The following is a 14,250-nucleotide window of genomic DNA, read 5'->3' as shown; positions in this document are numbered from 1 at the left end:
CCAATTTAATTGGAATCTGCATCCCATGTTGCCATATTTTCTCTCATGTTTTACGATTTTTAATAGAAAACTAAACTTTACACTAAATAACTTTTAACTTTCTGTGAATTTAACCTATATTATGAAGAATATACTCAAAATTTCAATGTCAGTGTTGCTTAGCACTGTCTGTTTGAAAAACAAAACATGAAAGAAAAGATGATGTCTGATTTAGTGAGACTGATTCGGGTTAAATTTGCCCAAACGTAAGGCTCAATTGGACAAATTTAAATTAAAAGGAACTATATTCATTGTGACATGAGCGCTGAGATCCACAAGAATATATGCATAATGGGGCTAAAGTCACAAAGGATATACTCCCTTTTGCTTTAAATGCGTCCGAAATCATTATTACTACACCCATGTAAGCCTGCGTTGCAAGATTGTGTTGTTGCCGTATTGGGCATTATCGCCTGGTTTACAAAATTGTAGGTGGGATGTTGTCGCAGACCCATCACAGTATGTGTCAAAGAATTTAAACGCACGAAATTTGTATGCTATCAATTTTGAGAACTTTGGCTGTTTAAGGTAAATAATTAGGCACTTGCAAAATAATTTCATCTGGTAAAGAAATCTATCGCAAAATAGACTCATTTTGCCATCGATTTCTTCAGTAAGAGTTGCATTCACGCCTCCCATTTGGAACAAAAAAATAATAGCTTTTATTTTTCGAAAACATGTTCTAATTCTTTAGAAAATAATTGTCGGATCAGACTAGGAAAAAAAAAAAAAAATTATTTTTTCTCAGTCAGAAAATGTAATGTCAATTCAAGAAAAATAATTGATGGCTTTTTAACTGTTTTCACCTGAAGTAAGAGCGTTTCAATGGATGGATTCTTTATTGTTTCATTCAATTCAATTCGATTTGTACCATCAACCAGAGAGATGGAAATAAAAGAATCATTGAATGTTTTGCAAATACATTTGTGTGTGTGTGAGGGTGTGTGTGTGTGTGTGTGTTTTGATATTAGACTCTCAATTGAATGAACTCTTGCAAAAATATTCTGTGTCTTTATTTTTGTTCCGAAAAAAGTATTCCCGAGTCAGTATTTCCTTCGTCAGTTGCCCGATAACCTCTGGGAAGACAGGCATATGTGGCGTTTGGGTGTCGTAGAACGCCAGAGTGCGTTATAAAGCGTGTATATATATATAATATATATATATATATATATATATATATATATATATATATATATATATATATATATATATATATAGTATTCCACAAAAACTTGCAAGCTAAAAAATTGCAAAATGAAATAATATCTAACACTAATTGAAATGCTATTTGTAGAGGCATTTTTACGATTTTGCCCTCATGAAAACAAGTAATGCTAGGAAGTCTTCAGCTCGCAAACTGAGATTCATGTTTTTGTAGTTTCATGAACGATGACGATATGCATTTCAGTGAAGAACAGTAAATCTGGTAAGTGTTAACTTTGAAGAAGCTTTACCTTTTTTGTGCTGACTTCATCATCATGCTATCACTCACATACCTTATAGATTAAAAGCATTGACACCAAAACTTTGAAAGCTACTCTCAGGAGGTGATTTTTGGGCTGAGAACCCTCCAGTTTCTTCCTCCTCAATTATTATTTAGCCCTCAGATTGAGTTGTGTCCGTTGGGTGAAGGCAAAAATTATTGTTAAAAAATTTTAACTGTGATAAAATTATGTAGTTTTGAGCATACGTACCAATCAATCATGTACCGATGCGATTTCCTCTTAAATAGCGAGAGAAATTATCACTCTTGTAAAACTGCAGAGCATGTAGCCAACGCGCAATAATTGCTCCGCGCCAATTTTTCATACTTTCTTTGGAGCGCATGCGCACGCAGCACTTCTATAAGCGCGGGAATTTCAGGTTTGTTTGTTATGTTAGGTTATGTTGCCCTTGCCTTGCAAATGCACAGTTTTCATGCCTAGCCGAAACAGTAGATACGGATAGTACACACGGATTTATTTTAACTTTTAGGATCTGTGATTTATTTGGGATTACTACTAGGTCTCGAAGTGATATTGATAGCTATTTTTTATCCTTGTAAGTTATCTCCTCCTCCTTCACTTGCAGCGAACATGACTCTTTGGGTTGATAAGTATAGGCCGAATTCGTTGCTCAAACTTGATTATCATAAAAGTCAAGCCACGCAGCTGAAGAACCTTGTAAGTATTTTTTGACGTTTTATTATTCTAAGTTGATAAAGTATTGGTTCGGATTGAGTGAGGAGTCAATACTTAGAGTGCATGAACAGCATTAATTTGGGTTTAGTCCTAAACTCGGAGCTATCATCAAGGTAAACTGTATTACAGGTATAGACAAACGGGGTGCCAAAGTAGCAGCGCTAAGAATATAGGCCATCGAGTGTGGTCGCAAGTTGTATCGTCTTCGTCGCGCAGTTCAAAGTGAGGTTCTGGCAGATCTGGTAGCTTCAGTAAACTATCAGATGAATTTAAGAAATTGATCAAAGTCAAACTAACAAAAAACTTAACTAAGAACACTAAAAAATAACACGTAATTGACGAGACCCACTCTCAGAACAGAAAGTGAATAAGTTTTCAATTTGGCGCTGCAGTCGTACCATTGAGCGCTGTCAAATCTACGCGTTTCGGCGACTTTCTATAATTCTATTTGTCCATACCTGTAGTAGAGTGTACCTTGAGCTATCATGGTCAGATCAGGGGCGGACTGGCCATGGGGACGGGGAGGCGATCGCCCCCTAATAATTTGCAGCGGCGAATTTTTTTTAATAATCGTTTTTTTCCTGTAATGTTGTAATTTTCTTATCCTTTTCAATCACTAAAAGGCCCCGAATTCCTTGAAAAGTTATCTCTAAGAGACATGGAAGGTCGCCAAAAGCATTTGTGATGAAGGGACCCCCGATGAATCCTGAGAATGGGTTATTTTGAAGTTCAAGTGCTGTAGAATCCAACTCCAATAATGCCTACGTGTTTAAAGAGTGTGAAATTTTCAAAATTTACCGGGGGTGAGTCCCAGGACCTTCCTAGAGGGGCCCCCTAATGACAGGAGGAGCCCTCACATTTAGGTCTCCTCCTAACTTTTCGACTACCAGTCCGCCCCTGGGTCAGATGATGAACAGAGCAGCGAACGGTGAGAATTCAAGAAGCTTCATTTGCTTATCATCTCTGTTAAAATATTTTTAACTCCCTGTCTTTATAATCAGAGGATTGTTCAGTGCTACCCATGCCACATTTATTTTTCCTCTATATGGAACTTGCCGTCTCTGATTGTACCTGCATTAGACTGATAAACCGATTTAGTAATCTTGTACCTACTCTGTAGTTTAGGAAACATGCCTCAGTGCGAAAATTTTGTTTGCTGTAATAATTACTCATGAATGACATTGTCATGCGCATATAGAAGAATTTTCTGTAGATCTACTACAATGAAAAAAATTTGTATCCTGATACTTAAAAAGTTTCACCAAACTGTTGATTTAGATAGTCATACTAGCAGGCTTGTTAGGTCAGAAGAGATGAATGGGACCTATGGAGAATTGCCAAGCACCTGATTTTATTTTGAGCAGTGCGTGAAATCTTGATTAACCAGTCTTGTTAAGTAAAGTCTTGTTCTGTTTTTGACTGACTGTATGTACTAAACCTTGATAATAATCTATTTAATTCTAGGTTCAGCAGGGTGACTTCCCTCATCTTCTTTTTTATGGACCCTCTGGAGCAGGCAAGAAAACCAGAATCATGGCTCTTCTTCGTGAACTATATGGATCAGGCGTTGAAAGACTAAGAATGGAGCACATGAATTTTACAGTTAGTTTTTATAACTACCTACTTTCTTGTACTTTTTTGGCTCTTATTTGGACTAAAAGTTAGTTTAGAGGAAGTAGTATGCCTATTGATCAAGACAATTCGCCCATTAACTGTAGTAAAGCCAAAATGTGAAAATCAGGAATAAGAGGAACTTATGTCCATATGATCAGGCTTAGGCCTCTGATGCCTACTTTCAGCTCATCCATGCAGAGGTATCTAAACTATGTTCTTTACGAGCAAGACCAATCTACACAGGTCAGTCATTGCGCAGCTTTTTTGAAATCCACTCCCCCGCCCGGCCCTAACTCGCAGAACTCAATGCTACGTCACAATGGGTGCTCCCATAAGAAATATATTGCAGGCACTCAATACTAGGTCACTGCGCTGTAAAGTTCTAAAACTCGTCCTCGGGAATGACTGACCTGTGTGGATTGGTCTTGTTTACGAGGAAGTCAGCATCAATTTGTATGGAAAGCCTAGAAATTTACTTGCTCCAGAAAATTTAGTCTTAGCACGAATTATAATATTACTTTTGTTGAAAAATATTTTATTCTTTACAGACTCCATCAAACAAAAAAATTGAAGTTATGACAGTAGCAAGTAATTATCACATAGAGGTCAATCCTAGTGATGCGGGGATTTATGATCGAATCGTAGTAATGGAGTTAATTAAAAATGCTGCCGCCACACATCAATTAGATTCATCTGGTCAAAGAGATTTCAAAGGTTTGTACCATTTTTAACTTTGCTCTCTTGCATTTTTCTTTTTTGCATGGTATCCCTAAAACTCGGTACTTACCTAACAAGCTTTTCAAAAGCCAGAAGAAACCTGAAAATGTCTGAACATTTTACTCAATTGAGAAAAGACAGGAAGTTTTGCTGTTGAACGTGGAAATTCTTTATCAGCTTGAACATCCTAACTCTCCTCAATCACACTCCTTTTATCAGCAAAAATTGGAAGTCTCCAATCAAGCGAAATTCTCACGCTTAATACCTTCAAAAAATGAAGGAAAAGATAGGTAAAACTTGTGTCAGATAAGTTGGCAGTTGCTTGCTCTCTGTTTGCAAGGAATTGCGCTGCGGCTGTCTAATAGCAATGAAAGATTGATTGAGTGCACCATGATGCTGTTGTGAGTAGGCACTGAAAATCACTACTTACCCCTGAGGAGATATTGCTGAATTTGTCTACTGTGTGTAAAAGTTAGAAGTAAACAACTGCCAACTTGTCTGACGCGAGCCTTAGGGAATTGTATAATCAAAAACTGTAAAAGTCAAAGAAAGTTAAGAAACTGGGAAATCCAAGCCAACCTGTCATCCTGCAAAAAGGGTTAAAAAAATTTTTCTGTGAAAAAAAAAAAAAAAACACATACAGATGTCTCTTTTCAGGGCTGCTCAGAGTTTACTTGTAAGTGAAGAAGAGAAGTTAATAAGATCACCCACAGGGAATAATCATAATACTTGTATTTTCTCCTTTCTTTTTTCAGTGATACTTCTAACAGAAGTTGACCGTTTATCAAAAGATGCCCAACATGCACTCAGGCGAACTATGGAAAAGTATGTAGCTACGTGTCGTTTAATTCTATGTGCCAACTCAACTTCTCAAGTCATACCTGCCATTCGGAGTAGGTGTTTGAGTATCCGAGTTTCGGCTCCCACTAAACCTGAAATCACTTCAATTTTATTTGTAAGTTAGAGCTGAACTATGAAAACATCTTTATTTTGCAGTGACTTCAGAAATGCTCTCGACTGTCTGATTTTACACGTAAGATCAGGGATCCGCATTCCCCATGAAACGTCATGGGCTGCGGCATGAGGAGCGGAATCAGCCCTGTTGCTGGAATATGAGTGTTTGTGTGAAAAGGACAACGCGATCTCACCCTCATGTTCCGACCTGAGTTACTACAGAAAATCTTGGGTGAACCTCCTTGGTCAATACATTTTCCAGTAATTAACATGTTCCAAAGGAGGATAAAGATTTTTGTGAACCATACTCTAGTAATTTACAAGAAAAAGTTTGAATTGACCGATTCTGATGCAAGCTGTAAATGCTGATTTCTTGTATAAAAGTTTCTTTCATATTTTTTTTTACATAATCAACATGTTCTACGCGCCAATTTGATGAAATAATGTATCATATGATACATCAATTCTGACTGTGTCTAGTGGTCCAGTATGCAGGCGCAACTTAAGTCAATCAATTCTTAGAAATTAAGTAGTAGATGTGAATTTCTGTGAGAGAATTCAATTAACTTTTAGCATTTCTCAGAACTGCCGACTAACAAAGAAAAACACTCGCCAGAAGTCAAACAATAAAGTGTGCCGTTTGATGACTTGCGGTCAATGTTTACGTCCAACCATTTCACATCCCTTGGGGATTGGGTAGAGAATTTTGAATGCAGTTTTCATTGCTGCTAACATGAAAACCAAATGCTAAAGGTGCACTGTCGCCCAAAGGGAATTTGTTTTGTTGTTGTAGAGGTTGGCAGTAAATCAAAACTTGAACCAAATCCTGTGTCAGTAACTCAACTGATGTAAACAGAAACAACCGAAAAATTTTGATCCATTGTGGGGTACATTTTTCAATCTAAAGGGATCAATGAACTTTTTCATGGGGAAACATTCTTCTCTAGTCCATTCTTGCACTAACAGTTATGATTTTACAATAAATTATTTTGTATGAATGTTCTAGAATATTTGTCGAAAGGAAGGACTGCAACTACCTGAAGATTTAGCTGATAGAATAGCTGATAAATGTGATCGTAATTTAAGGAGAGCCATTTTAATGTGTGAAGCTTGCAAAGTGAAGCAGTAAGTTCCATCTCCTCGTATCTTCTCGTCACCCATTGAACCTTAAAAGACATTTTTTAACTTAAATAGTTCAGGACCTTTATTCAGTCTAGTTTAGTCTAGGTCACCTGATCAAACTAAGTTCATCAATCCAACAAAGTTGTTCCCGCCATAGGTTGTTTCTCCACCAATTAGAGCACACCGCCATCAAGTACTGCAGATTGCTTCAGTTTGATGGAGCATCTTGTTCTCATTGGTTGTGTAGAGCTTGGGCTTTGAAATCCAGGCTATTCGCACCTTCAGCCAGAACCAATTAGAGCCCTGAATATCTGACCTTTTTAGATTGATAGCTTAAGTCTTTTGACCCAAGCTTATGTCTGCAAGCTATTTTATAATTTACTGAATGAGTGCTTATCACTTTCTTTTTATTATTTGATTACAAGTAGAAAAGTAAACTATTTTATCTGACAAAAGGAGAATCCCACTTAATCCAGTCCCTCATTTCAGTTTTGATATTTTATAGTTTTCTGTCAAATGAAATGGAAACATGAACTAAAGGAGGAAATTGTTGCTCACTTCCTAATTTTTGGAACTATTCGTGGACACAAGAGGGTGGTCGAATAGTGCTGGGTCCACACTATTTTGCAGAGAAATCAAGGCCAAATAGTTCCAAAAATTGTCATTAGATTCCAAAATTTGAACTCTAATTAGTAATAGTGCAAGACCACACTGTTATTTAAACTTCTGGCCTTATTTGTAAAGGTTTTTATCGTTTGTGGATGCATTTCCGCCATGAAAGTCCATCACCATGAGAAATACTTCGCGGATATACTTCTTTTGCATGGATATATCCAAATATCGTAAAATTTGCTTCCATTACCCCTCTCAACAATTTTTTCCAAGAAAAAAATCCAAGGGTTTACAGTGAACATTACTTTTTTATTTTTAGAGCCAGGTGTCTAAATTTCCTTGTTGATTCCTTGTTATAATTTTTACATTCTGTGAGTTACTCGAGAAAATCCAAAGTAGTCACTGAAAAATTTCTCAGTTGCACAATACTGAAAATAGTAGATGTTTTTTGGGTTGAATTCAATGAGAACACATTGTGAAAGAAAGCCATAAAAACAAGAAGATAGGTGTTGAAATATGAGTATAAAATAGAACTTATTGCATTTACTTGCCTTTTGGGTGGCATTCATCGAAAAGAAACCATCGTTGTGGAAAGTAGGGGGTCTGTTTAGTTGTATGACTCTCTTAGCAAGAGACAGGATAAATCAATTCTCTTGCTGTTAAAATGACTGAAATGAACATGTTTTCTTTCTTTGAGCATTACATTACAACTAACCGATCACTTGGCTTCCCTCTGTCTCTTTTCTAATAATTTAGAAGGTATTAACCCACAAAATTTACCAAATGAGAAATCATTGTCAACTAATGTCAGTTCTTCTAATACTAAATGAAAGGGGGAAAAAAGTAATAACTCATGAATCACTGATTGAAGTTTTGACACTGAAGGCGGTTTCTTTCCCCCCACCCCCGCAACCCCAATGTACGAGGCATTTTGCCAACCTTTCATATAGAATTACTTCACTGAACGTTCAACTAGAGGGGGCAGGAGAAAAGTTAAAATTCTGATCTAGAGCGGACTCAAATTCGGAATATTTAGGTCTCAATGAAGAGCTCAAGATTGTGGAATCATTCAAGTTTTTTATTTTTATTCGCATACCAGTTTGCTTTTAACAATTTTTTGGTAAGCTTTCCATGCCATTTCCTACGACTTTCAGAAGTGATGACCTTTCCTTCTTTTTTCTTTTAACTTTCGACTTTTGACCGTCTAAAATTTTCTCCTTTTCCACATTTTCACTTGCTTGCCCAGGAGTGTGATAGGGCTTTTTCACCCCTGGTTGATAATGATAAACTGGACTAATGGTGCTCAGCTGAGACACAAGCATTGACTTCCTTAGTTTCATTCTTCTCAGTCTAGACCAAAAATCAACCTGTTTGTCACTACGATTCACTCAAATTATTTTTATTTTCTTAGGTATCCTTTTACATCAAATCAACCTATTGTTGAACCTGATTGGCTAACCTTTATTCAGGATACAGCCAGATCAATCCTCAGTGAACAATCTCCAAAAAAACTGTTAGAAGTCAGAGCAAAGTTATATGAGATGCTAGTTCATGGAATTCCCACGGATTTAATTTTTAAGGTAAGAGGTTCCATTATTAAACAAGAATCTAAATTTATTCTATTCCCATAAATATTGAAAAAAAGATAAATAGAACTACTGATTTTCTTTTGCTGTTTTTTCAGCAACAGAAACCTGTTTATGTTACACAGAGACAAGACCTTAAGCGGCCCAGATCAAAAGAGAAGATGGAGTTGACCCAGCCGCATTTTGAGAAATTTCAAAAACGGAATGACCAAAGAGGAGAAAAATATAGAAACGCATTCTGCAAGTCAAATTTGATGAGTGGATCAGTTGCATCTGTCACAGAATCATGTTTTTATTGTTTTAACCACCAAATTGGCAATAATTAAGAAGATCTGCTGCATTGAATATCAACAGAGATATCACCCATCAAAAAACTTGTCGTATGACATTATCCACTGCTGCAGTGGATACCACAGTTTCCTACTTCTTGGTTTCTTCCATGCTTTATGTCGAGCAACCAATGCAAGCGTGTGTATCACTGATAGATGAAATCAAGGCAGACGAAACTGTGCTATACCCTACCGCGATGGATGACATCTCTTGCCATGTTTTTCGATGAATAATTAATATTGGGATCAGAAACTTGGTGTTTTAACAGGTCTTATTAGTTTGTTTGCTTATCTATAAGCTGTAAGCATCAAAACACGATTATAAGAGAAGTGCAATGGATCTATTATGTTCTCAATTTCTGACTTTATTAATTTTATTGTCTCTGTAGTCATGGTGAAACTATCAAATCCACCATGTTATCGTTTCTGTGGTGATAGTAAAACTATCAACCGACTGGGTGGGGGTATCTCGGTTCACAACATAGAAGATTTCCTATTGAATTTCAATTTTTTATTAAAGAATAACCAACTATCTTCAAAGGAAAAAATTATTTTTGACTTTCCTCCGCTCTCTCTAGAATATTCTTTGAAAATTGTTTGTTAAAATATCCAGCAATATTGTTTTAAAACATGAAAAGGGAGCAGAAACTTTCAAACATCCCTGTCAAAACCTGTAATTTTGTCTTTTCACCGTCAATATTCATGCTCAGAGTAAGAACACAATTCATCCAAGTAAAATAATTAGTTCAGGGTGTCTACAATTCTGGAAAACGTGGAATTGTCCGGGAATGCTATCAGGTCAAGGATATCAGGGAAGAGTCAGGAAATTATTTGAAAAAGAATGGCAATTCGAAAAATCTTGGAAGAAAGAAAGAAAGAAGAAAAAAAACATAAGCCATCTCCTTGGTCAAACCTTTTGATCTGATTTGGGGTTCTATGTTCTGAATTACATACTAAATACTGGATATCGGAGTATTTTTTATTGAGGAATTGCAATTTTAGTGACTATTGGATGATAAATCCCTTAAGAGAAAAGGCTCACATGTCTCTGTCATTCAGAGTGAAATTAATGGCAAAAATAATTTCTCATATTCGGTTCCACCTATACCACTTTCCCATACCTTGCCACTGCTTGAGGCTATCTGGTCAAAGCTGTGGAGGACACACGGGATCATAAAGGGAGGACTTAAGAAATCAATGTTTTTACTTGAGTAAGTGAATTTGTTCCGGGCGTGGAAATTTCAGTCAAATTTCTTCCTTTCTCTTAGAACAAGTTTGATCAAAGCAAACAATTTTTATGACAGAATCACATTTCAAATGAAGGGAAAAGTTATTTAATGTATGCCAATATAGTGAAAAAGGGTGATGATGGATGCAACCTGCCAAACGTATACGTAGGTGAGGGTTAGAGGGATCTAAGTTTCCAGCTGTTTTATCAGCTTTTTTTAAGTATATCTGATTCTTTGCGGCCAAAAATGTCATATTTCAATCCTGCGGATCATAAAGTCTCATATTGCAGAGTTCACTGGGTGAAACTGCACGGCTGAATAGCAAAAATTCACACTCTTGCATGCTACTTGTAGCTTGGTCAATTCCCTCCGCAGCATTTACTAACACACTTTCACACAATTACTCACATGGTCAAGAATACCAAAAAAGAACTGGTTCTACGCATGTAAACTATTAATGTGAAAAGTCAGGAAATTTTTGATAATACTGGTCAGAGAAAATCTGAAAAAATCATAATTTTTTCCTGTTGAATCTGTAGACACCCTCACTCTGTAACCACTCACTGATGTCACTTTTACATGATGGATGGTCTCAATGCTATTTTTCCTCTTTTCAGTTTCTTCTGAGGGACCTTGCGAAAAGTTGTGATATGACCATTAAAACTGAAGTCACAGAACTAGCTGCCAAGTATGAGCATCAAGTACACAAAGGCTCGAAGGACATCTTTCACTTGGAAGCATTCGTTGCGAGATTTATGTCAGTTTATCTAAAATTCATGGAAGAATCAGTGCGCGGAATGATATAAGTTTATACATCAATTGAAGTATTTAAGTAAGTCCTGCTTCATTATGATAGCAGAAGTCAACTGCATGTACACACTAATATTATTCTTTGTCCTCATTTTTTTCCTCTTTTTTTTGAGGATCTCCCAATAAGTAAGTTTTGCTATTTTTTTTGCAAATATCATCAATAAAGCAAAACTGTAACAAGTTTTTTATTGGTCATACTCTCAGCTTTAAAGCAAGCCATAGTTTTTTAAATTTGACCATCGGGTTGGTAAGATATCTAACTTTTTCTGCACCCATCTCCTTTCACCGCGGGTCCGATTTCTAAGCACGTTCTGCGCATTTCATTTCAAGGCATCTGTAATGCTCTCAGCAAAAGGAAATTTGAATGAAAAGTGATTAAAGCACCTTCTTTTTCCACGCACTTTTCACAGTTTCGGTACCCAGTTTTTCATCCTATTAGCAAAGAACTGTAGTGTCTGATTTTGGATCCAACTATTGATGTGTTTCATCCCCTTCTCGTCACTACCAATACGGTGACCACCGAGATCAGATTTGTGTTGAAGGAAAAGGTAAAAATCACCTGGAGCCATCTGCGAAAAATAATACAATTGTGGAAAAATCTATGAAATGAAAGTTCCCAACATTTCTTGAGGGACTCTAGCTGAGAAAAGGCTACAGATTTGTCATGTAGGAGCAGAACTCTTTGGCTCAGGAGTCCAGGCCGTTTCCGTTTGATCCAAGTTCTGAGCTTTTCTAGGACTTATCAGTACTCTTCTGTATTTACCATGTGGTACGTAGTCAACCAGTAACAGCCCTTTGGCATCCTTTAAATGGTTGTCATAATTTTGCGACCTGATAATGCCATCTTTGCAATGCCGCAGAAGTAGAAAAATCAGACCTGTGATGAGAGGAAATGGGTGCAGAAAAAGTCGTAAATCTCAATGACCAGTGAGTCAAATTTTAAAAACAAAGCTTGTTTTCAAACTAAGCGTATGGCCAACGTAAGACTTTTTACAATTTTCATCCATCTATAAAATTTGCGAATAAAGAAAATATCAGAACTTACTTATTGGCAAACTCTTGCATTATTATTATTTCCTTTCCACTTCATCTCAGGTTTCAATATCATGGCAATTTTTAAAATTTTAGTCATGAAATTTAAATTAAGCTAGACCTTAAATAAGAGCCCAATGAAGCTTTTAAAAATTTGAAGCTAGTCATTTTCCTGTCAAACCATGTTCACCCGAAAAACTTTACATTTGATGCATCTATCTTCATTGTCAAAATTGCATTGAAGAACATTTTTTTACTGTAATCTGCACTTATATAATCTGTGAAGGTGCCTCTCTAATGAGTACTATGGGACGTATTTCTGTCAAACGGAACGATGTGCATCAAGACATGAGCCCTGAGACCCATAAGAATACGTGCATAACAGGGCTCACGTCACAAGGCTCATAGTTCCGTTTGATGGAAATACGTCCTATTCGTTCTAAAGGCGGAAGTCGTCTTTGTGATAAAAACAGTTAGCACACTGAGCTAATCCACTTGTATCATAACTTCAAAAGATAGATTTATGCTCATTAATACGCCAGTTTTGCTAGTCACAGAATAGCGTTTTGGACTTAGATTTATGGACTAGATCAGAATAGTGAGATCTGTACCAACACCAAGTTTCCACGTCCAATATTACTGGAGGAATCGTTCCTTGAAAAAAATTATGTATGGCATCATTTACCATGATTTTTTCCACCTGAATCAGTGATACACCCATACACACCGGTTGCTTGATGGACGAATTCAAGGTTGAAAAAACCATGGTATATATGTATTACCACTGCAGTGGATGATTTTGTATGCCATGTTTTTGAGGAGCGATATCTCTGTTAAAATTGGACATGAAAGCTTGATGTTTGGACAGATCCTATTATTTTTTATGAGCCCCTGAGCTTGAATCATCAAATCTTGATTTTGTGATGAGTGCAACTTGCCGATTGCTATGTTCAAAGAAATCAAAGTCCTGACTCCATCAGGTATTTTGTTTGCGTTCATTCACCTATCTTTGCACTAGTTAATTGTACCAGTAGCTTTATAGTTCATGGGTAAGTCACGTATTACAGAATCTTTTCAGATATTTGAATCCTGTGCATGACAATAAAGGAAACATAACCGAAAGCTGAGTTTTTTCAATCTATACTAATTGACAGTTTGTCTGTCCAAAAACTGAGTTATAGAAATCATCATATGGGGCAGGACAAACCTTGACTTCTGTCTGTTTGGTTTTTTAAATCAGTACTGCACACTTTTTCTACAGTGGCTCGATGTTAGCACGAAACTAGAATGTAAGAAAAAAGGTATTCATAGAGATATTTGCCGAAAAAGTAATAGCTTTGTCAGTATTTGATGCAGACACTTTGCGTTTGGACAGACTTGATTATTTTTTGCCTCTGTGTTTTTTGATCTGTTAGCTGTCATTTCCATAGTAATCAGACAGCTGTCAACCATCAAAACACCATTTTATGATACAAAATTAGAAGGTGTTTGGCAGAAATGCACCAAGAATCGAACTAATCAAAAGATATTTGAAGTTTCATTCCTTACCTTAAAAATTGATGTTATGATATGAGCAAATTATAAAGACCGTTTAAGATCAAAATAGTTTTAAAGACTTTGTATTTTTGACGGGAGAAAATTTGCGACTATTCTTGCATTTAACATTATGTTTGCCTCATTTTTTCCAGATGACAATCTGGTGGTTTTGTTTGTTAAACCTAGTCCAATTGACCTACGGAGAATCTCTGACCATCAACTGAGATAAGGTCTTTTTGTCAAGAATCATTGATGATTCGCACTCGAGTTGTTATGATGCATTTTTCGAAATCTTAGCTCTTCGTCTCATTGGATTGTAATTAATTTATTTTCTCAACCCTCTCCTTTTATAAAAAAGTATTCTTAAAATATGATGTAATAATTTTTTAATTTCTCATTAAAAAAGAAACTAAGTACACTTCTGAACCTATAATTTGATCTGTATGTGATTATATTTGATTTTAATTTAGCGAAATAGTTTGCTATGAGA

At 36.3% G+C, this 14,250-nt stretch overlaps 1 protein-coding gene across 1 annotated transcript; it reads left to right on the top strand.

Annotated features, from left to right (window-relative positions):
• The first annotated feature begins 1,920 nt into the window (after nt 1-1,920).
• On the top strand, nt 1,921-14,193 carry RfC38 (replication factor C subunit RfC38). Its single transcript, XM_019040030.2, has 8 exons — nt 1,921-2,201; nt 3,684-3,821; nt 4,382-4,547; nt 5,306-5,505; nt 6,511-6,629; nt 8,650-8,818; nt 11,000-11,214; nt 13,913-14,193. The coding sequence occupies exons 1-7, from the start codon at nt 2,115-2,117 to the stop codon at nt 11,186-11,188; spliced, it is 1,068 nt and encodes a 355-aa protein (XP_018895575.2). The 5' UTR covers nt 1,921-2,114; the 3' UTR covers nt 11,189-11,214; nt 13,913-14,193.
• Nucleotides 14,194-14,250: the final 57 nt, after the last annotated feature.

This window comes from Bemisia tabaci, chromosome 5 (genome assembly GCF_918797505.1).
Source record: "Bemisia tabaci chromosome 5, PGI_BMITA_v3".
In the NCBI taxonomy this organism is placed as follows: domain Eukaryota; kingdom Metazoa; phylum Arthropoda; class Insecta; order Hemiptera; family Aleyrodidae; genus Bemisia; species Bemisia tabaci.
This window is presented reverse-complemented; position numbering and strand designations above follow the sequence as displayed.